A 21,844-nucleotide genomic window follows, 5' to 3' on the forward strand; every position below is an offset into this window, starting at 1 on the left:
TAACGTACCACGATGTATTTAATGGTAACATTTATGGCAACACTTTCTACTCTGGAGAGAAGAGTTGAAGGATCGTGCATTGAGTGACAACTTTAGATTCATGCAAAGAGCAGATCAGACGAGGAGCTCGGAAGCGGAATTGTCAGCAAATGCAGAGCCCGACGTCAAACCCATGGCCAAAATGGTCTCGGCTTGCGTTGGAAGCTTCATTACGACGTTAACCGTGACGCCGTTTGATGTTGTGAAGACTCGTCTGCAAAGCGAATCGATGTCGGCGTATACCTCAGTTGAAGAAAATGTATTTCGCTCGTCGATCGAGACCTCTGTTGGTCAGGGCTCCCATAAGGCACGGCCTTTGACAGGACCAGTGTCAGGATTATTTCAGATAGCTCGCAACGAAGGCATTCGAAGCCTTTGGAGAGGTCTGATTCCTTCTTTAACCATGCTACTCCCGGCCAATATAGTTCAATTCATGATGTATGAACGACTTTTGCTTTTGTATACAGATTGGGAATTTCCAGCTTCTGCTGCTGCCGCCGGCGCTTCAGCGCGCACTGTTTCCGCTAGCATTGTTTCCCCAATTGAACTTTTTCGGACAAGAGTGCAAGCTGCTGGCGGTCACTATCCCCCTGGACATACAGGAGATATCGCTAAAGAAGTCTTTCGAGGCTTGCAAAAGATGATATACGAAAAAGGCTATCTGAGTCTATGGAACGGTGTTGGCGTCACTCTTTGGCGAGATGTTCCTTTTAGTGCATTTTACTGGTGGGCTTATGAACGGACGCGTCGGTTTTTCCTTCAACATCCAAGCTTCGAACCATCGTTGGAAGATAATTCCACGAAGGATATCTACGTAAATTTTATGAGTGGAGGAATTAGTGGTATTATGGCTACTTTGCTTACTCAGCCGTTCGACGTTTCCAAGACCGCTCGACAAGTTCATGGTCATACTCTTACACGTGGTCAGATTTTGTTAACATTATATTCTAAAGGTGGAGCTCGTGCATTATGGAAAGGAACGCTTCCTCGCTGCGTAAAAGTAGCACCTTCTTGTGCTATAATGATAAGTACGTATCACGCTACGAAAAAGTACTTTTCAGAATCCCCTTAATGTTTGAAGTCTTTTCAGAAGCATTTATTTCTGTTCTTGTTTATCGCTCTGTACCCCCCTTCTCTTACGTGCCTTCAATTTACATTTTTTGCTTGCATATTTAATTTTTAATATCCATCATAATGAGAATCATTACGATATCTAAAGAGCCCTGTCTTTAATCTTGGTTACGGATTCTACTTTTTTGAAGCTTATGTCTTCACATGTTGTGCTCCTGTCACCACTTGACTTAACAGTATTTACTTGTTCACTAGGTTCGACGAAAATTAGGGTTTGGGAATTTTTGGTTTTCTTGTTTTGTTATCAATATACACTGTATAAATAAAAAAAGAGCAGAAGCTCTAACGACCAACCTTTGATTCTGCCTTAAGCAATAATCGTAAACGCATAGAAAACTAGTTTCGCGGATTAGCTGTTTATAAAAGAATGAAGAATTAAAAACTCGGATTATGAGTAACATATATCCACAGGAAAAGTATAAAGCATCCATTTCGTCTTCTTCTACCATCCTACTTCCATCGTCTTATTGTTTGCCCTTTAGTGTACTGCATTGCAATTTCCTATGAATGCGATGGGGATACGCGCAATTGCACTAAACAGATTTACGCAGCTTTTCGTAGCCTCCTGAAAAAATTTGGATTTTGACTCAAACTCCTTGTGCTTTCTACCAAAATTTTCTTTGCAAACTTGGGATGTCATTCCATACCTTAGAGCGAGAGAAGACATTCAAATGTCCGCCTACGGACGGAACTAGCTTCCCAGATTTGCAATTTGCAACGAAGCCTCATGTCCAGTCTTTTAATGCATTAACGGACGCTGGATTACTAAATCTGGCGGTCAAGGAAATTGGCGAAAAAACGATTTTTGACTCAATTACCCAGGAAAATGGCTATCTCAAGTTTGGAAACAAGCTCTCTTTTCGTGTGGACGAGGTTCAAATCGCTAAACCCATGCTGTCAAGTAGAGAGCGTACTTCTATCAATCGTAAAGTATATCCCGCTGAAGCAAGAGAACGCTTGACATCTTATAAATCGCGCCTTGTTTTGAAGTTATCTTGGTCAGTCAACAATGGTCCACGACAAACAGAGATGCGAGAGGTGGGCATGTTGCCTATTATGGTCCGCTCCAACCGTTGCCATTTAGAGGGAATGTCTCCCGCTGAATTGATTGCTCACAAAGAAGAAAGTGAAGAAATGGGAGGTTATTTTATAGTAAACGGAATCGAAAAGCTTATTCGTATGTTGATTCTTCCTAAGCGTAACCATCCTACCGCTCTTATTCGCCCATCATTTGCCAACCGTGGTAACAGTTATAGTCAATATGGTCTTGCTATTCGTTGCGTTCGAGCTGATGAATCTAGTTTGACAAACACTCTTCATTATCTCAATAATGGTGTAACTATGTTCCGTTTCCACTGGCGCAAAAACGAATATTTGATTCCCTCCATGATGATTCTTAAAGCTTTGGTGGAGACTAGCGATAAGGAGATTTTTGAAGGTATTGTGGGCAATGATTTGGGAAATACTTTCTTAACTGATCGTGTGGAACTCATGCTTCGCGCCTATAAATCATACGGCCTTTATACACAAACTGAGACTCTTCAGTATCTCGGTAGCAAATTCCGCGTTGTCCTTGGCGTTGCTGAAGATTTGACAGACGTTGAGGTCGGTCACTTCCTCATCAAAAAGGTGGTATTGGTTCACTTGTCTGAACCAAGAGATAAGTTTAGAATGCTGTTATTCATGATTCGTAAATTATACGCTTTGGTTGCAGGTGAATGTTGCGCTGATAACCCAGATTCTCCTCAGCATCAAGAGATCCTCCTTGGTGGTTTCTTGTATGGTCAGATCTTAAAAGAAAAGATTGAGGATTGGTTAAACAGTATTCGCTTTCAGATTAATATGGATATTCGTCGTAACGTACCTGGCATTGATTTTTCTGATCGCAAATATTTAACTAAAGTCTTTTCCAAGATCAACAATGATATTGGCTCAAAGCTTCAATATTTTTTGAGTACAGGTAATTTAATATCCAACACTGGTCTTGATTTGCAACAGGCTACAGGTTATACTGTTGTCGCAGAAAAGCTGAATTTTTACCGTTTCCTTTCACATTTCAGAATGGTTCACCGTGGTGCTTTCTTTGCTGAACTTAAGACGACTACCGTTCGTAAATTACTGCCTGAAGCTTGGGGGTTTATGTGTCCTGTACACACCCCAGATGGCGCCCCTTGTGGTTTGCTCAATCACTTGGCTAGGAAATGTGATGTTATCACCCATACTTCAGATGTGAGTTCAATTCCTTCACTGTTATTGTCATTAGGTGTGGACCCTCCCAGTACAATGGTTCATGAACCCGACTGGGTAAGTGTTCAGTTAGATGGCAAAATAGTTGGCTGGTGTACACACAGATTAGCTGCACATGTTGCTAGTGTTTTGAGGAACTTGAAAATTCAATATGCTGCCGTTGAACGTAATGGAACTTCGACTGAAAAACCTAAGGTACCTTTAGATTTGGAAATTGGCTTGGTTCCTCCTTCTCACGGTGGACAATTTCCTGGTCTGTACTTGTTTAGTAATACCGCTCGTATGATTCGTCCAGTCAAACACATTGAAAGTGGTGAATTAGATATGGTAGGTCCATTTGAACAAGTGTATATGGACATCGCCTGTTTTCCAAAAGAAATTATTCCAAAAATCTCAACTCACGTTGAGTACTCTCCTACCAATGTTCTTTCAATCGTTGCAAACATGACTCCGTTTTCTGACTTCAATCAATCTCCTCGTAACATGTATCAATGTCAAATGGGTAAACAGACCATGGGCACACCCGGAACTGCCTTACGCTATCGTACGGATAATAAGCTTTATCGCTTGCAAACTGGACAAACACCAGTCGTTCGCCCCAAGTTGCACAACACATACGGAATGGATCACTTCCCTAACGGTACTAATGCAATCGTTGCTGTCATTTCTTATACTGGTTATGATATGGAAGACGCAATGATTTTAAACAAGTCAGCTCATGAGCGCGGTTTTGGTTATGGTACCGTTTATAAAGGAGAATCCATCGACTTGGGTCAAAAGCGTAGACGAGGTGAGCCTGTTGTGCACCACTTCGGATTTGCTCCTGGTTCTAGTCCTCGTCGTGAATGGTTGCAAAAAGTTGACGCCGATGGTCTCCCATATGTCGGCACAATGCTTGAAGATGGTGATCCTATGGTCGCTTATTACGATGAGTCTTCCGGCCAAAACTTTGTAGAAAATTACCATGGTACTGAGCCTGGTTTCGTAGATGAAGTCCGTCTTATTGGCAATGATGTTGGTGATTCTGAATGCCAGCAAATACACATTAAGTTCCGTATCACCCGTAGTCCTATTATTGGTGACAAGTTCTCTTCCAGACATGGTCAGAAGGGTATTTGCTCTCAGAAATGGCCTGCTGTCGATATGCCTTTTACTGAAAGTGGTATGCAGCCTGATATCATTATTAATCCTCATGCTTTCCCATCCCGTATGACAATTGGTATGTTTGTTGAGAGTTTGGCTGGCAAAGCTGGTGCTTGTCAAGGTCTTGCTCAAGATAGTACACCATTTATCTTCTCTGAACAACAAAAGGCTTCAGACTATTTTGGTGAACAGTTGATAAAATCTGGTTATAACTATCACGGAAATGAGCCCATGTACAGTGGCATTACCGGAAAAGAGATGGTCGCTGATATCTATATTGGTGTTGTCTATTACCAACGTCTTCGTCACATGGTTAACGACAAATTCCAAGTTCGTACTACCGGACCTATCCATAATCTTACACGACAGCCTGTTAAAGGTCGTAAGCGCGCTGGTGGTATCCGTTTCGGTGAAATGGAACGTGATGCTGTTATTGGTCACGGAACATCTTTCCTGATGCAGGATCGGTTGATGAACTGTTCAGACTATGCTCAGACTTGGGTTTGTCGTGACTGTGGCTCGATCATATCTCCTATGTCTACTATTTCTATGAGTGGCAGTGGAGCCTCATCCGAAGTTAAATGTCGCGCTTGCGCTAAACCAGCAACTGGTTTAGAGGATGCTAACATAACATGGGAAGATGGCACAGGACACAAATTTGTTGGGGGAGGTAATACTACACTTATTGCACTTCCCAGTGTGTTCAATTATCTTACCGCTGAACTTGCAGCTATGAACATAAAGATGATGTTAGACGTGAAGTAAAAAACTTTGCTTTAGCAACTGCTAAAGTTAGAACAAAAAGGATAACGGATTAAGTGGGTTAAAGGTATGCACAATTATGAGACGTCAAGGATAGTATTCACGTCTAATGTGTGCAACTATCAATGTGCTTTTTTATATGTTAATAACTTGGGCACTTATGCTTAACAAATTTAGGTGGGATTTAATAATAATTTTTGGACCTTTGATAGTTTTGAAGGTAGACACATAATACCATAATGCAAAACATTACTGTTTTGTATAGCTGTATAGATTAGAAAAAGTTTTATTTATTATTGTAAGCATATAAAAAAGTGAAAGTTCGTGAAAGAGATTCCTTCGTTTACACAAGGACTTACTCGTATAGTAAGCAAACCCTTCTTACTACGCATATTAGACACACTAGACCATACCACCTAACTTCTAACGCACGGTCCTCCTTCCGTTTAGAAGGGAGAAACTGCTATTACCAAAATGAGCGGTAACGCCTTTTATGGAGGAGATGAAGTTTCAGCTATTGTCATAGATCCTGGTAGTAAATGGACGAGAATTGGGTTTTCCGGCGAGGATATACCAAAATGCGTTTTGCCAAGTAGTTATGGAGAATTTGAAAATGGAAGAAGACTTTTTGGTGAGGAATATATTTACCAACCTCATAAAGGAATGGAGATTAAAAGGGCAGTCTCTAATGGATGGATTCAACATTGGGATGCAACATTGGATCTTTGGCAGTATACACTAAAGGAGCGTTTAAAGACGGATCCAGCAGAGCATCCAATTCTAGTCACCGAGCCGTTTGACAATCCATCCGAAAATCGAGTCAAAACAATGGAAATGATATTTGAATCTTTGGGTAGTCCAGCTACATATTTAGCACGACAAGAAGCTTGTGCTGCCTTCGCTAGTGGAAAAGGAACAGCTTGTTTAATAGACGTTGGATATGAAAGAGCTTCTGTTTCTGCTATCCATGATGGTTTTGTCCTTCAAAAACCTTATAACGTTCAGCCATTTGCTGGTGCTGCTTTAGACGAAATCCTTGCCGATACTTTAAGGGAAAAGGATTACGAAACAATTCCAAAGTATCTTGTCCGCAGTAAGCATCCTGTTAAAGCTGGTGAATCTCCACGATTTGAGCGTGCTAATGTTGAGACTACTGAGTCGTTCCATCGTTTTCAATTAGAAAGACTATACGATGAATGGAAAGAGGAGTGCGCTTTGGTATCTGATGCTCCGTTTGATTCAAATACCACCGTAGTTGATTCAGAATTTGAATTTCCAGACGGCGCGAGAGTAGTGTTTGGGCCCGAACGCTACCAAATTCCAGAACGTCTTTTCAAGCCTTCTGAAGATACGAAAATGGATGAGGAAAGTGATGAGAATGAAGAAGAAAAAGAAAATGATGAGGAAGAAAAAAAGAGTTCCAGCAACCAAGTAACAAAAAGCACCCTTGGTTTATCTCAGTTATTCCAAAACTGCATCTCTGAATGTGATGTTGATATCCGGAACTCCTTATTTAACAATATAGTCGTTTGTGGAGGAACAAGTTTATTACAAGGATTTTCTCTTCGTTTACAAAATGACCTGTCTAAAATTTATCCTGGTAATCGTTTAAAAATACACGCTTCTGGTCATATCATTGAACGTAGCTACGCTTCATGGTTAGGAGGATCTATCCTTAGTAGCTTAGGGACTTTCCATCAACTGTGGATTTCTAGACAAGAATACGATGAACATGGTGCTGACCGTTTGGCCCTAATTGAAAAGCGTTGTAAATAAGGTTTCTAAATAATACGAACAGTGGCTTCTTGCTAGTGTTACTTAATTTGTTCTATGTCCTGGCATAGCTGATCCTTTCTTTCTATTTTCAAGTATTTGCTTCCCTTTATTTATTCATAACTCTTATATATTTGTTGTTGGCTTTCTTTTTGTTGCTGGAACATCCCTATAGAGGAATAATCTTTCGAAGCTAAGCTTGAGCTTTACTTCTGCATAAGCACACTGTCTATTAACGACATGAAACTGTTACTACACACTCAATGAGATTTATAATTTCGTAAATCCGTTTTAGAGGCTTATTAACATTTGTTTAATTAAGATGTTGACATATTGCTACAATGAGTTTGTTTTCGCTGTCTACGTTAAATTCATTCATTGGATTCTTTTGTATAGCCGGTGTTGCGTGGTTTTAGGTGTTAAAAAGTCTTTGAGCCATTAAAATAGCTGCACAATGTTGAAACAAGCATCATAAAAACCTCGTATCAATGTATCAGGGCAAGAAGGAAAAGTGGAGGTATGAATGAGAACTGAAGTAGTCAGTAAAAGCAAATGAAACTTTAACAACAGAGATTTTGATTTAATGTCATAAAGTAGTTTTGAGTTGCCTTATTGACAAACTATGATGGAAGCCTTAAGTGATGAAACTCTTTCAACAAGAATTTTTCTTAGTAGTAAGTAATAAAAACTATACTATGAATATTAAAAGTTGTTCTTCAATCTGACTAAAGCGGTAATGGATCCAAGATATTGAAACCATTTGCTTTGCACACCAACACTTAAATATAACTCAAAAAATGGAAAATGGGCTAGGAAACCAGTCTAACAAACTTATTCAAGATTCGAGACGTACTGTATATTTGGATTACCTTCCTCCTTACCAAACAGACACAGTAAATGAGGTTGTACGAGAAATTCGAGTTGCAGACCGAGAATCACTTGGAATACTCCAGACAGTTACGAATGGGGGAGAGATTGCATTTAACCCTATGGAACATCCTTCTGAGGCAGCGTCTTTGCTCATGTTTCACACTTCTAATTTGTACAATAAAAGGTGCCTAATGGCATATCATAATCTTCGACTTCGACGTATACGGCAGTATTGCTGGAGTGGTGGAAAACGTATGGAATCCTGCATAGATACTTCTTTAAATCAGGCGGAACAGGAATATTTGTTTCGCTACTCAGAACTGGTTGCTGCATACAAAGGACCATGGGTAGATTTAGACTTGACTGGGTCCTTAGTGCCCCCAAAGAATTTATTCATAGATGTTCGTGTATTAAAAGATGTAGGAGATATTGAGACAGAGTTTGGAACCATTAGCCTTACCAAGAATTCGCAGCTGTATATTCGAGCTACAGACGTTGAACGTTTGATAGCACAGGGCTATCTTGTAAGGCTTTCTTAGATTTTAATTTTCTTATTTATTTCTTTTAAATCAATTGTACACTTTTATTGACTCATACAACAAAGAGACTTATGATGCATCGAATCGAAACCTCCCATTTCTCTTCCTACATAGCTAACTGTATTCATTAAGAAGGAGGACCGTTCTTCATCCAATTCTATTGGTAATTCATGTAAACTGCTCTATTGTATCTGTTACTAAATTTCCTATCTTTTTTGATTAAAACTTTTTTTCTTGTTTCTTGTTTTGAATAAAGGTTTTCAGTGGATCTTCCATGTTTGCTAATGCGATTCGTCTTGGTAAGTTATGCAAGACTAATATTAATACTTTATTTATTAGCTTTTTTTTTATGGAAGATATTTTATGCGCTTGATCCCAATCGAATCAACCGTGAGCATGAAAAAATACTTTGAGAAACCAAGAAACGGAACACTTACTAACAGAAGGCTGTAGTATCCAACTCCAAAAAGATTAAAAATGAATATAACATAGATAAAGAAAGTCCAATTTATGTAGGCCCTTGGACAGTGTATCCTGCTGCGAAACGAGGTACCGATGTTGAGGTATCGGTCTTTTCTTTTGAGAAGCGGAATCTATCAACGTTCTTAAAAAACTCTTCTTCGTTGAATGCTAGTTTGAAAGAGAATATGATCCTTGAAAATCTACGACGTGATGTTGGTTCGCTATCAAGGCTTCGTCACCCTTCACTTCTTCAAGTTGTGGAACCATTAGAGGAATCAAAATCAAGGTTAACTTTCGTAACAAAAAGAGTTCAATTTTCTCTTGCCGATGTTATCTGTGTGTCTACCCCAATCACTAGTGATTCAAGCGATCCCAGTAATCCGTTTGCTTTGGATGAAATCGAAATCCAAAAAGGGTTACTGCAGATTATGAATGGTTTGTCGTTCCTGAAGAATTCCGCCAAGATATTACATTTAAATGTACAGCCACGGTCAGTTATAATTGACTCAAAGGGTGACTGGAAACTATGCGGGTTTGGTTTCTGTCAGTCACTCGAATGTCCTCGTTATGAACTATTAGACTTTGACTTCTCAATTCCTTCTTCTTTGCAACAATGCTTGGACTTTTTGGCTCCCGAATACGTTTTGCATGAAATTGTTGGTCCTGAGAACGATGTTTTTTCTTTGGGATGTCTCATTTATGCAGTATTTAACAGAGGAAAAAGTGTAATTAACGCGAAGAACCACCTTTTAAGTTATGAGAAGGAAGTCAGTGATTTGAATGATCGTTTAGGTTTCTACATGAAAAATATCCATTCGCATTCCTTACGCTCCTTACTACTACAATTACTGTCTTTGAATTCGAAAGATAGAATAGATGTTTCCTTTTTGGAATCGGCAGATTACTTCACAAGTGGGACCATATCAACATTAAGATTTTTAGAGGCTTTTCCCGAGAAGTTACAGTCCGAAAAAGCTGCTTTTCTAGAATCTTTGGTAAACAATTTATCAGCAATAAGTTATCGGGTTCAGTCACAAAAAGTTTTACCCACTCTATTGGATTTTCTAAACGACCAAGAAATAACTGCATCTCTTTTGCCTTGTATTTTCCAAATATCCAAGTCCCTTGATTCTTCCATGTTTAGCAGTAAAGTTTTTCCAAAATTCTTGCCTTTGCTTTCTCACCCTCAAAATTCCGAAAACACTGTTATAATAATTTTGCAATCTATTGATTGCTTCAAGGTAAAACTACCTCGCTCTACATTTTATGAGAGGGTGTTGCCTTTCGTTTATGCATGTCTTGAACAGTCTTCTACAAGCATTCAAATATCTGCGGTTAAAATATTCAATTACGTTCTAGATATACTGGATCAGAAAACTGTAAAATCAGTAATATGCCCTAAGCTGTATCACTGCTTTGCGGTTACCAAACAATTAGAAGTGAAAGTCGCTATTTTGGAATGCTTTCATGTATTTATTAACGCAACGCTACTAGACTCGTTCGCAATCTTAGACAAATTATTACCTTTGCTTGAAAAAGTAAAGACACGAGTTTCTGCCGTAGTAATAGCAATGCTGCAAGTGTATGCTGATATCGGACGAGTGATTCCAGAGGAGTCCGTTCATGAACTCGTGATGCCGAGGCTTTGGGTTTTGAGCGCATCAACTGAGTTGACTGTTCAAGAATACACACATTTTATGAGGGAGATTCGAAAATTAGGTGACTTTATTCAGAGAGAGCATATAAAAAAACTACACTCTCACCTCTCCTCTTCTCCTTATGAGTCTTCAAAACATAGTACCAAGACTTCAAGTAACGCCATTGCTAATAGTCAGTCTTCATACCAGGAACAAAGTCCTTTTATACGAGCATCTTCAAGTCTGACAACGGTCCCGTCCTTTGCCTCACACGCACCTTCTGCAAGTAAGGCAGATAAGAGCTCTACATCGACTCTGCCTTTCCCTCCTCTTCTACCTACTAAAATAAACGAAAGCGGTACTCACCAAAACCAAGTTAAAAATGATGAATCTCTAAATGATTTAGGGGCATGGAAAAGTCTACTATAATAAGCCTATTAATTCACTTAGACTAATACATTTATTTATTGGGATATGTACGTAAAAAAATTATATGAGTTTAGTCCTCAGCGTTTAATAAATCCAAAGTTTGAGAATAATGATCGTGTTCATCACCATTAGCCAAATAACATAAGAGAAATAAAATTATCCGGAATCTCAAAGACAAAAATAAGTTAAAGTAATAACTAGCCGCAAAGGAGGAAACCATGGATTGGGTATCAGATAACCAAAAACGACCGTATTCAGTATCATGAACTTGTTTAAGATAGTTGAAGGACCGTAGAACCAGCTTCTAACCAGCCAGCAACGTCTGAAGAAGAGTATGTCGAATCAAAGTTTACACCCTTATTGGTAACATCAATAACGTAAACAGTTGAAGAAGATGTATCAAAGACAACAGCACCAATCATGCTAGAACCAGTAGGACGAACAAAATAGTCACTAGAGCCAGCACCACCACCTGCACCGTTCTGACTACCTTGTTGGCTGTGAAGAGTAGGAATCATCTTCTCATTACCAGAGTTAAGGACTTCAAAGATATCAAATTCACCGCAACCAGTGTTCCAGCAAGAGCATTCGCTCTTGCCATATTGTAGGGTACGAGGAACTTGAGCATTCAAAGCCCAGATAGCAGGCATGTCATTGATGAAGGAAGTAGAATCATCATGAGGCATGGAGAATTCCATTAGAACAACCTTAGTGCCGGAGAATCCATGGTAAGCGGGAATACCTGGAAGATAATAACCGCAGTCATCACCTTCGCATTTGGAAGAACTCCAAATTGAAATCTCCTTGTCGGACTTAAGCATTGTATCGGAAAGGACTTGAGGAGAAGAAGCACCATCAACACCGTTAGAGGCTGCAAAAGAAATGGAGTTACCGAAGCAAGAAGACCAGACACCGCTACCCGCAGTACCACCCATGTTATTCAAGAACACAATGTTGTCTGAAGTGGAAGACTTGGAATCATAATAAGAAGAACGAACCCAATCAGAGGAGCCAGATGATGATGATGATGAAGTGGAAGCAGGAGCGGAAGATGATGATGTAGCGGGAGCAGAGGTGGAAGAGGTAATGAAGCTAGTAGCAGCCAAATTAGCTTTCTCATTAGGGCCAGCATAACTAAAGCCACTAGCTAATAAGGAGCCTTGCGCAGAAGTGGTTGAAGCAGCAGAGTTACTAGTAGTAGATGAAGCAGCAGCAGCATCAGAGGTTGAAGTCGCGGGAGAACCGTCGGGATTAATATAAGCAGTTTGAAGGATAGTTTCATAAACAGTACGGGTACTCTGGGCGGGTTCGTCACGCTTTTTGAGTTCACCGTTTTCGTTGGAGCTCGTCTTCCCATGTTTGTGGTTGCTCCGCTTCTTAAGAGAAGACAAAGCATTGTTAGAGTCAGGATAATAAACGGCAAAACGTTTTAGTTGAACGGGACCACGGAAATGGAATGAGAGCTCCTCATCAAAAGGAGCTAAAGCACCACCAAAAGATTGAGGGGTTCTAGTGCACTCGCAAGTTTCAGGGTTCATACTGGTTACTCTTTCGTAAGAAGAAGAGAAACCAACATTGGTGAATTCAACTTCAGAAGCTTGGTTACAGTAGTAATAACCATTCTGCATAGAGCAACCATCGGCATAGACTTGCTGGAAAGCAACAGCAAGGAAGCAAAGGGAAGAGAACAAAGATTTAGTAATCATAACGAATTAATACAAAACAGAAAAACAAAAAGTAATAAAACGAGTGGGAAAGTTCAAAATAACTGGCAAAAGAGTGTTAATCAGTTATAGATATAAGAGGATCTTGAGAACAAAGAAAAGTAATCAAAGAAAACCAAAGGGAAATCGCAAAAGACGCGTTAAAGAATGTAAGTTTTAAAAGAAAGAAAGAATAAAAAGAAATATTAAGAGTACCGCTTAAAGAAACGTGTGGTATAAACGATTGACTAAGGTAAGTTATCGTATATCCTGAAAACAAGTGTCGATGATACTTCTCAATTGATGGTTTAATTAAGAAAGTTCGTAGCGCAATAAACGGGATTTAAATGTAATAAACAGTCGACACCAGCCACTTATGAGGAAACGAATAAAACGTAAGCCACAATAAGGAAAGAGAGCTTACGGAAGAAAAGCGGAAAACAAAGAAAGTAAAAAATAAACGAAAGACGAGAAAGTAAAGCCTTCAAAAGACAAACTAAAATAAAGAAAGACGAATAAAACGAAAGTAAGGGAATAAGATTCCAAAAAAGACAGTCAAAAAAATAAAAGAAAGAAAAATAAGATATACGCGTAAAATTACAAAAGAGCGTTAATTACAGCGTTTTCCCAGGAAACAAAAGAGCGAAGAGTTTGGCAGAGGGTAAACAATGTAAAGTGCGGAAAGGTCGTTGTTGTATAATCCTTTGATGTGGTTAGGGTTTAATAATCGATAAGTATTGGCTTATATGTACAACAACTGACAACCCACAATTCCCGAGGTGCAAAACTAGGCACTTTCTGCTCACCCTATTGGTGACGAGAATCCGCACATGGAAATATCTGTCCGGATTGGCAGATATTCCGCATAACGTTATTCCATGAAAGCAACCGAAAGCCCCGTCTGACATATAATGTTAAAAAAAAAAAAAAAAAAAAAAAAAAAAAAAAGAACAACACGATGCAAGAGCCTCAAAAATATGTAAATAATGAAAACATGTTTTTACTATTCAAAGCTGAATAACTGCATACAGTACTTGTCAGAATCGAACAGCATTGAGGCTAAAGGTAACATTTTCTGGGGTAAGAAAGACAAAAACGACACCAGCAGGATTTGAACCTGCGCGCGGAGACCGCAATAGATTTCTAGTCTATCCCTTTAACCACTCAGGCATAGTGTCGTACGTTACTGTACCATTAAGAACGTCATTTGTATCGTTTAAATTTTGCAATGTAGACCCATCAGAAGACTCTTATCCTTAGTAATAAGAGAACACAACTTTGAGTGGAGTATTGCAACGTTTACACTATACAATTCCAGACTATCTACGGCCATATTTAGGAGAAAACACCAGTTCCCGTCCGGTTACTACAGTAAAGCGTCTGAGGGCCTAGCCTCGTTGGTACTATGGTTGGAGACAACATGGGAATCCAGGGTGCTATAGACCGCTCCTTTTTAATATTTTTATCCTCTTATTTCTTGATTTATATATTTCCTCGATTTATATGGAAAAAGAATGTACAAACCGTTTTATGCTTGCTGTAGGCTGTTACCTTAGAGGTAACGAAAAACAAAGGTTCTTGAAAAAAAATCAACGGTGGTATATAATTATAATTCTTTGTACACCTTAGTGCTCTGAGACGATACCAACCTTTTCGCAAATAACGGTTTGCTCTAGCTATGTTTTAACAAAACTTGGCAACTCGTTGCCTTCTGAGATGGGCGTAAAACGAGTCTACTGTTCGCTTTCGTAACTGCTTTTTGAACCTCAACATCAAATCATAATAATACAAGATCATTCGTTGTCAAAATCAGATAATAAGTAAATTGTAAAAGCACGGTTGACAAAGAAAATAGAAATAAATATTCGTCCACATAAACCGCTTGCAATGTTCTCTTTTTCACTTAGTAATTCAACGTTCAAGAGTTAAGACTTATGAGAAATTAAGAGTAAACATATTAGCATTAACTTTGAGTGGTAGGATTGCTATGCAATTCAATTTCTTCAATTGCAGTTGTCGTCAAAGGCCCAGGACATCATCCCTTTGCTGATATCTGAGAAGCGAAGGAAAAGTGGTGCTTTCAGTTGAGCATTTGATTTTGAATCAAGGCTATGGATATGATTGTTACAAAATCCCAAACAGATGACACCAAAGAGCCATCCAAGACCTTAAAGATTACTTCAAAGCCAGCCCAAGACCAACCACAATAAAAATTACAATTTAGCGACAACCCGTGCTATCAATACGACACGCCAATTAAGTGCTAAGCTTTCTGAATAACACGTATTCTAATAACGTTTGTAACTAACAAAAATCCTCCATTTACAATAAAATAAAAAAATAAAATTGCCCAGATTAGGAGCAAAAAAACCTGAAGGTAAAAGAAAGGCCCGATCGTATCCTTTTTCATTTGATACATGTTTTAACCAATAAATTTATTCCTCTACACATCATCGTAATCCGTAATGCTTTTTATTTTTTTTTTTTTTGCATTCATTGATGCCTACAACACTTCGATGACACTTCACAAATAAGCTTGTGCTTTGGCAGATTGAATTTTTTGTTATGTGACAAATATTAATCAATAACCTCAACTTCTAACAACTGCTTTGGTGGTTTAGTGGTATAATGCTTCGTTGCCATCGAAGCGACCCGGGTTCGATTCCCGGCCGAAGCAAAAAACTTTTTCTTCCTTCAATTTTGAATGGAAAAATAGTTACCAAATTCTGTAAAACGGGACATATGAATTCACTTCATTCTAAATGTTTTTGGCCTCCTCACGTTGCAAACCGTATTGACAACAGAGAAACAGCAAAAAAACTTCACACAAGTAAATTAATCACAACGCAATACGAAAATAAAAGGGGTTATACTAGTCTTATTTGATGGAAGTACCATAAAAGGTCGGATAGCACAGTTGGTTAGTGCGCATGACTGTTAATCATGAGGTCGAGGGTTCGAGTCCCTCTCTGACCGTTCGCTTTTTGGCAATCTACTTGAAAAGATATCCATTTTACGAGTTCTTATTATCTTTTATTTTTTTAGCTATATTTAAGGAATACTAGACGCTCGACAATGATGGAAGGTTCATAATTTTGTCTTATTGGTACTAGCAGTTGCTAGCTATTTTTATCATGAAGGAAACATGCTGGAATGAGACGATGCCATGGTCTGAGTGTTGGCTCTTTCGGGTTCCTTCCAGGGCTCGCAAAACGGAAGAAAAATAAATAGTAATAAAAAATTAAACGATCTAATTGAGAGCAAAAAGTCGGTTTTGATATTTGGTAGCGCAAGAAAAAAAAATTGAAGGAAAGCATATTTTCATGTGTGGAACAGGTAGTTGTCCTTTTTTTATTTATTTACTTGCATGTAAATATACATATATATATATATATATATGTTAAATTATCTAATAGTCTGTACGAAGAGAAACATCAAAGAGATTTTTAAGCAGTAACAGTTTTATTATGCCTTCTCTTTTTGTTTACGCAATAAAACACGTAAACAAACCCCAGAATATTGAATCAAAAGTGAAGTGAAAATGCATCAAACAAGAACCCTTCATATAAAAAAAAAGGAAAAGAAAGTATTTCAAATAAAATAGAAACAATCCCATACTTAGAAAAGTAAAACTTCCAACTCTTATGGACCTCAGTTAACATCTGCTACCTATGTTACTTTTCACTTACATTTGGTCCTTGCCTTCAGCAAGAGCACTAAAACGTATAGGAAAACTCGACTCTGTCTTTACCCTGTTAACTTATACTGAGGATACCCACCGTCCACCAGAGAATCGAGAATCGCTAGGTTTACAGGAAGAAAAAAGCAAAATTTCGAATTCCGTCGTTCTTGAATGATTCGACACAATAGCATCCGCGATGCTCTTCCTGTAACAGTGGACGGAACAGAGGAGGAATCCCCTCTGCTAATGTCGGTACAGTTACCAAAGGAATTTCTTGAAAATCATCTTTCAAAAAATTTGGAAAATATCCATCTAAACTGCACTGATTCAGGCGTAGTATGTCAACTCGTTCGTCTTTTACTTATTTACTAACTTTGACATTTTCCAGTCCGTCATAGCTGGAGGAAGGTCTTATACATGCACTTCAATCCCAGAAACAGCACCTCATGAAGTATATAGGCTGAATGATTCTCGGTCTCTCCATCTTGTAGGCCGGGTATATCAACGTCTCCAATTGCGTCGAGAATTCGACAGTCGTATGGCAGAACGAGTGAAAAGTCGAACGAAAGAAGCACAAAAAGAAAAAGACGAAAAGAGGTATGAATAGGGTCTTTTTTAGTCCTTTCATCAAGAATTGATTCCCTAACCAGCTATTATAGAATCGTTGCCCTTCACGATACGGGCTTTAACGCGACCAAAGCCTCCCGAAAACCAAAGCCGCATCGAACAACTCAAAAACCATTTCATCGTCCGTTAAATTCGTCTGCATTTCCAAAGTCATCTGCTCACAATATCCCATCATCATCAGTTCCAATTCCCTCATCTTCTCCGACTTCCCCTGCTGGGTTGCCTTCTGATCATCCGGCAGTATCATCACCCTCCACCTCTTCTTCGTCTTTGAAAAATCGACTGGACCTTCGTACGAGAGTTGTTCAGCTATTAGCTGTCGCTGCGGAACAGGAGGACGTTCTTCTGCAACGTACAAAAGCTTCATCCGCTGAGCTACGTTCTTTGCTGCCAGATATTGCCTGGAAAAATCATCAAGCAAAATGGGAGCTGTTTCCAAATATTTATAAAGAAGTTAGGGTTTATGACTGGCGGCCTTACAGTGTTGCTGACCGGCTCACGGTAATTCAGCGGGCTACTTCTGCCTTTAACGAATTAGGCCTACCACAAGATGCACCCGAACGTCTTTCTTTAGCTTCAGGCAAAAAGTCTTCGAACCCGTTGTCAAAACACAACGTCGATAAAAGAATGTCATCTACTCATGTTCCTACTTCATCGGTATTGACCCCTTCCTTTGTGGACACAAACTTGCCTTCTTCTTCCACTTCACATATTATATTAAACTCTAATCCACATCCTCATAACCAAAAATATCCAAAATCGTCCTCTTCAACTGATTCTCCTCCATCTTCTCTCCAACACAAAACTTCATCCAACTTGTCCCGCACTGGTTCAGAAAGCTCAGCTGTGTCTATAAGTGACACAGGGAACATGAGTACTCCTGTTTCTGATATACCCTCACCTACTTCTTCCGCTAATTATTCGAATCTGTCTTCTCCTCAGGGCAAACGAAAAATGTATTCTCCATCTTATTCTCAATTCAATGCTCGCACTGGCATGCATTCGTCCGGGGATATATCAGATACTTCTAACCTGCAGCAAAAACAAGAACAGAATGTAACAAAACCAAAAAAACGAAGACAGCAGAGATACACGGAGGAGGAAATGAAGGCATTAGCAATGCGTTTTCGGGAAACGTATCCTCAGTATAAAGACTTATACCTAAAAGTTTCAGCCTTTTACAATAATAACGACACAGCTAATCCAAATTTTATATCATTACAAGGTGAACTGATATCGCTGCACTCTCAGCTGAAAAGCTGGAAAAATACTCTTTACGCTGCATCTGACGATTTACCAACATAGTGTTCTTCCGTTCGCACATGATTAATGATGAGCATGTCCTTTTCTAAACATGAAGTGATCGATATATTACATATATAATATCTCTCATCATATGTCAATCAAAAGTTTTTTTTTTCTTATTTGTGTTTCTTGTCTTTTCCTTGCTTCACTTTTTGGTCAAGAAAATAAACCCTTTTGAGATTTTTTGCTTGTAGTTTTCGACTGTTATGAATATTTCATATAATGGATTACGAACTGGACATAATGTCTATTAACTTACTTTCCTTTTTGTCATTCAATGTATTCTCATAAAGACATGCAAACCTACTCTGTCGATTTAGCAACGATTTTATAAGAAAGACAAAAACGATTGTTTGATGGAATGAATTTATTTATTCTTGATACTTTATATACAAAAATAATTATACACAAACTGATAAATAATCCTCAAAGAAGGAAGAGAACATGATATAACTTAAGTTTAATAATCCTTTGACAACTTCATAGTCACATGCACGAGTTTTTAACATTGATTTCAAGATAGCACTCTCAAGCCCAAACAAATAGCGAGTACTCTAGCTCTTAAGCAATATCCTTTAACCAACGGTAATAATGAGACGGTAACCTTTTGTGTTCACGTAAAGCGGCAGTAATAACAGTAAGATCGACCTCTGGCTGCCAAAGTTGGCATTCCCTTGATAATGCACCACTTATTTCCGAATTTGGTTGCAGAGAAACTATTAATCCTACTGAAGCCAACTTTTCCCAAGCCTCTAAAGCAACGTCTCTTCCCCATAAGCGAAAGCTATGGGCAAGCGCACCTGAAGCCACTGCGTCTAGTACCGTACGTTGATGAAGATGGCGATATTCCTGATAAACACTGTTAAAATTGCAAGCTGGAATATCTCTGGATTCAAATCTAATAGTACATATCAAGAGCGCTAGCTCTAGCAAACTTAAGTTTTTGACAAGTTCCACTTTATGATCGGATACTCTCAAGTTAAACCTGTAGAAATCAGCATCATCCAAAAGTGGCTGAGACGCTGATCTAGACGTAATAGGAATTAAAGAATCGACGTACAGCATTCGTAAATTTCTGCTTGAATAATAATGATATTGTACTAACTTGTGCATATTACTCGAAGGGTCAGATAATAAATTATTTACCCGGCTGTTCCATTCAAGAGCTAATTTCGATATAGAATCCTTATTGGTAATAGTAAGAACATTTCGATATACGTCCAAAAATTCCAGTAAAGAAGAAGGGGGAGGTGTATGAATAACCATATGACTGAATCGACTTTTTACACGCTTCTCGAGCGACTCAAAACAATCATATCGAGTAGTCAGACCTATCACTAAGATTGGAGCCTTCCTTGACTGAGCAATATCAAACAAATTATACAGCAACATCTGCCTAGGATGCTGCACGAACAGATCGAATTCTTCTAAAATAAATATAACAGATGCAGATGTCGTAAATCCATCCTTCGTGATTCCCAAATCTGATGGGTGTGAAAGAGTAGCCAAAAGTCTCGTTAAAGTATCTGCAAAACTAGTTTCGGAGCGGATAGCGTCTTCAGAATCCAAAGATTCTAATTCAACCGACAATTGGCGTGAGATTTCTCTAAGAGCTACTTTATCATCGTGCAAATAAGCTCCATTTAGTCGTACAGTGTAAAAAGATTCGGATATTTCAACTTTAGCCTTTTGAAGCACACTCTCGACCAACAATGATTTTCCAGAACTTCTCGAGCCTACGACAATCACTGAGTTTCCTTCACCTAATAAGACAGTTTGCTGTGCCCACTGATAAAGCTTAGATTTTTCTTCTTCATGTCCTATAAGTTGAATTTTTTCCTTCCCAGTTAATCGTCTAGTTACAGACGCCTTTATTTTTTGTAATTCAGTACTAACTTCATTAAACCCCAATTCAGAGATGAGATTGCCAGTAATTTCTTTGTGATTTAAAGCGGGTTCCGGTTTTCTAGGAGAAACTACGGTTACTTGGAAACTTGCCTTTTTTGGCAAGCTATTATTTACCAATGACCGTTCGGGAGCCAAATGTTGATTCATCGAAGAAACTAATGTATTCATAGGAGGATTCGGAGTCTTGTTTGAAGGCGTAGCAGGAGGAGATGGAGTAGAAGAAGATGAGGATGGAGAAGAGGGTGTAGAAGGCTGAGCGGCTTGAGCGTTTGAAAAATTTGGAGGATAAATAGGCGGGACTTCCTGCTTATGATGAAAATCGGAATGAATAATATTAATTTCGTCTATATTTGACTGTAGTGGATGCTTAGGTGACCATCCTCGTTTTCTTACCGGTGCAGACTCAGAACTTTCTCCAAATGTCAGGTCGTCTTCCGTTTCATCATCTTCGGTATTGTCATCGTCTTCACTAGAATCATTAAGGTCAGAAGCAGGCTTTTTAAGTGGTGCTTTTCGAGGTCTGCCACGGCCTCGCTTGGGTTGCTCAACGTCCGGTCGGGTAGGAATTTCAACAAGCGGTTGTTTCCCGGAAGGCCTTCCCCTTTTTCTTTTACCTGTAATTAAGGAAGGATCTTCTTCTTCCTGTTTATCGAGCGGAGGGCGACCTCGCTTTTTTTTTGGAGAAAACACATTTAAATCAATGGTTGAGTCGGACCCATCTTCATCAGTGTCAGTTTCAAGAATATCATCATTTTCATCTTTTGCTTCCGAAAACACCTTTTCATCATTAATCGACTTATCTTCTAAATTGTCCTCATTTACAGTCGTCCAATACTCGGTTGCTCTCTTTAACGGAGGCCTTCCACGACCGCGCTTTTTATAAGAAACTTCGTTAGTTGCTGAATCTTCTTGGGTTTTTCGTGGTCTGCCTCTTTTTCTTTTGACGACGGGGCCAGCTTCCTCGGGTTCTTTTGGGGGGTATTTCCGTGGTCGTCCACGACCTCGTTTAACGGGTTCGGCTTCTTGTTCTTCTTTCGAGAGTTCTACTTCGTCTCTAACGCTGTGATCAGATCCCGTTGATTCCAATCGATTTGATTCGGTCTCATTCGAGCCATTATCATCGTTCAGATTTTCTGGATCTACTTTTTGCACAGAAGACTTGGCATCAGTTATAGAGTCATCCTTTTCGTTCTCATGATCAATAACATCCAACGGTGATTCTTCTGCTGACTTGTATTCTGTCTCATCCGATTCTGACTCATCTTCACTACCGTATTCATTATTTTCATCTAAATTATAATCATTTTTTAGAGTATCATGTTTTTCGTCAACAGTAGTGTTTGGGGAAGTGTCCTGAAACACTTCATTTTCAGCTACTGGAGATACACGCATATCAAATTTCACAGAAAATGCATCCCGCCAGCGTTTTCTTATTAATGTACAGGTAAAATTTCAATTTTAAGTTTGGAGTTCTTAAAAAGCCTTAACAATGATTCAAAGTAAATCTCGCAGGTGTATTTCGGGTTTTGTAGACGTTACGCATAATGTTACTCCAAAAATAAATTACCAGTAAGCAAGTTCTTATGG

The 21,844-nt window shown here is 38.9% G+C and overlaps 8 protein-coding genes and 3 non-coding genes across 11 annotated transcripts; 8 read left to right on the forward strand and 3 right to left on the reverse strand.

The window, feature by feature from the left end:
* Nucleotides 1-49: 49 nt before the first annotated feature.
* Nucleotides 50-1,558, forward strand: SPOG_04023 (manganese ion transporter). The gene has a single exon (XM_013166285.1). It carries the CDS (start codon nt 101-103, stop codon nt 1,109-1,111), a length of 1,011 nt encoding a protein of 336 aa, XP_013021739.1. The 5' UTR covers nt 50-100; the 3' UTR covers nt 1,112-1,558.
* Nucleotides 1,559-1,720: 162 nt separating this feature from the next.
* SPOG_04024 (DNA-directed RNA polymerase I complex subunit Rpa2) lies at nt 1,721-5,554 on the forward strand. Its single transcript, XM_013166286.1, has one exon. It carries the CDS (start codon nt 1,804-1,806, stop codon nt 5,323-5,325), a length of 3,522 nt encoding a protein of 1,173 aa, XP_013021740.1. The 5' UTR covers nt 1,721-1,803; the 3' UTR covers nt 5,326-5,554.
* Nucleotides 5,555-5,676: 122 nt separating this feature from the next.
* SPOG_04025 (actin-like protein Arp4) lies at nt 5,677-7,750 on the forward strand. Its single transcript, XM_013166287.1, has one exon. It carries the CDS (start codon nt 5,797-5,799, stop codon nt 7,096-7,098), a length of 1,302 nt encoding a protein of 433 aa, XP_013021741.1. The 5' UTR covers nt 5,677-5,796; the 3' UTR covers nt 7,099-7,750.
* A 108-nt stretch (nt 7,751-7,858) lies between these two features.
* Nucleotides 7,859-8,561, forward strand: SPOG_04026 (GINS complex subunit Psf1). The gene has a single exon (XM_013166288.1). It carries the CDS (start codon nt 7,893-7,895, stop codon nt 8,502-8,504), a length of 612 nt encoding a protein of 203 aa, XP_013021742.1. The 5' UTR covers nt 7,859-7,892; the 3' UTR covers nt 8,505-8,561.
* Nucleotides 8,562-8,616: 55 nt separating this feature from the next.
* SPOG_04027 (SCY1 protein kinase Ppk32) lies at nt 8,617-11,137 on the forward strand. The gene is made up of 2 exons (XM_013166289.1): nt 8,617-8,803; nt 8,958-11,137. The coding sequence occupies exons 1-2, from the start codon at nt 8,779-8,781 to the stop codon at nt 11,030-11,032; spliced, it is 2,100 nt and encodes a 699-aa protein (XP_013021743.1). The 5' UTR covers nt 8,617-8,778; the 3' UTR covers nt 11,033-11,137.
* Nucleotides 11,006-13,414, reverse strand: SPOG_04028 (uncharacterized protein). Its single transcript, XM_013166290.1, has one exon. It carries the CDS (start codon nt 12,736-12,738, stop codon nt 11,305-11,307), a length of 1,434 nt encoding a protein of 477 aa, XP_013021744.1. The 5' UTR covers nt 12,739-13,414; the 3' UTR covers nt 11,006-11,304.
* Nucleotides 13,415-13,831: 417 nt separating this feature from the next.
* On the reverse strand, nt 13,832-13,913 carry SPOG_16163. The gene has a single exon. It is a non-coding gene; the product is annotated as a tRNA-Ser (tRNA).
* Nucleotides 13,914-15,341: 1,428 nt separating this feature from the next.
* SPOG_16164 lies at nt 15,342-15,412 on the forward strand. Its single transcript has one exon. It is a non-coding gene; the product is annotated as a tRNA-Gly (tRNA).
* A 225-nt stretch (nt 15,413-15,637) lies between these two features.
* SPOG_16165 lies at nt 15,638-15,711 on the forward strand. Its single transcript has one exon. It is a non-coding gene; the product is annotated as a tRNA-Asn (tRNA).
* Nucleotides 15,712-16,442: 731 nt separating this feature from the next.
* SPOG_04029 (RNA polymerase II transcription elongation factor SpELL) lies at nt 16,443-18,895 on the forward strand. The gene is made up of 3 exons (XM_013166291.1): nt 16,443-16,753; nt 16,806-17,014; nt 17,077-18,895. The coding sequence occupies exons 1-3, from the start codon at nt 16,589-16,591 to the stop codon at nt 18,347-18,349; spliced, it is 1,647 nt and encodes a 548-aa protein (XP_013021745.1). The 5' UTR covers nt 16,443-16,588; the 3' UTR covers nt 18,350-18,895.
* On the reverse strand, nt 18,699-21,792 carry SPOG_04030 (origin recognition complex subunit Orc4). The gene has a single exon (XM_013166292.1). It carries the CDS (start codon nt 21,647-21,649, stop codon nt 18,911-18,913), a length of 2,739 nt encoding a protein of 912 aa, XP_013021746.1. The 5' UTR covers nt 21,650-21,792; the 3' UTR covers nt 18,699-18,910.
* Between the last annotated feature and the right edge of the window lie 52 nt (nt 21,793-21,844).

This window comes from Schizosaccharomyces cryophilus (assembly GCF_000004155.1).
Source record: "Schizosaccharomyces cryophilus OY26 unplaced genomic scaffold supercont4.1, whole genome shotgun sequence".
NCBI lineage: Eukaryota > Fungi > Ascomycota > Schizosaccharomycetes > Schizosaccharomycetales > Schizosaccharomycetaceae > Schizosaccharomyces > Schizosaccharomyces cryophilus.

Bases quoted from the DNA above. Each gene is read 5' to 3' on its own strand.
- SPOG_04023 (XM_013166285.1), top strand. From the start codon at position 101: ATGCAAAGAGCAGATCAGACGAGGAGCTCGGAAGCGGAATTGTCAGCA.
- SPOG_04026 (XM_013166288.1), top strand. From the start codon at position 7,893: ATGGAAAATGGGCTAGGAAACCAGTCTAACAAACTTATTCAAGATTCG.
- SPOG_04027 (XM_013166289.1), top strand. From the start codon at position 8,779: ATGTTTGCTAATGCGATTCGTCTTG. The intron at 8,804-8,957 runs GTAAGTTATGCA...AGAAGGCTGTAG, and splicing joins TGCTAATGCGATTCGTCTTG to TATCCAACTCCAAAAAGATT.
- SPOG_04028 (XM_013166290.1), bottom strand. From the start codon at position 12,738: ATGATTACTAAATCTTTGTTCTCTTCCCTTTGCTTCCTTGCTGTTGCT.
- SPOG_04024 (XM_013166286.1), top strand. From the start codon at position 1,804: ATGTCATTCCATACCTTAGAGCGAGAGAAGACATTCAAATGTCCGCCT.
- SPOG_04025 (XM_013166287.1), top strand. From the start codon at position 5,797: ATGAGCGGTAACGCCTTTTATGGAGGAGATGAAGTTTCAGCTATTGTC.
- SPOG_04029 (XM_013166291.1), top strand. From the start codon at position 16,589: ATGATTCGACACAATAGCATCCGCGATGCTCTTCCTGTAACAGTGGAC. The intron at 16,754-16,805 runs GTATGTCAACTC...GACATTTTCCAG, and splicing joins ACTGCACTGATTCAGGCGTA to TCCGTCATAGCTGGAGGAAG. The intron at 17,015-17,076 runs GTATGAATAGGG...CAGCTATTATAG, and splicing joins AAAGAAAAAGACGAAAAGAG to AATCGTTGCCCTTCACGATA.
- SPOG_04030 (XM_013166292.1), bottom strand. From the start codon at position 21,649: ATGCGTGTATCTCCAGTAGCTGAAAATGAAGTGTTTCAGGACACTTCC.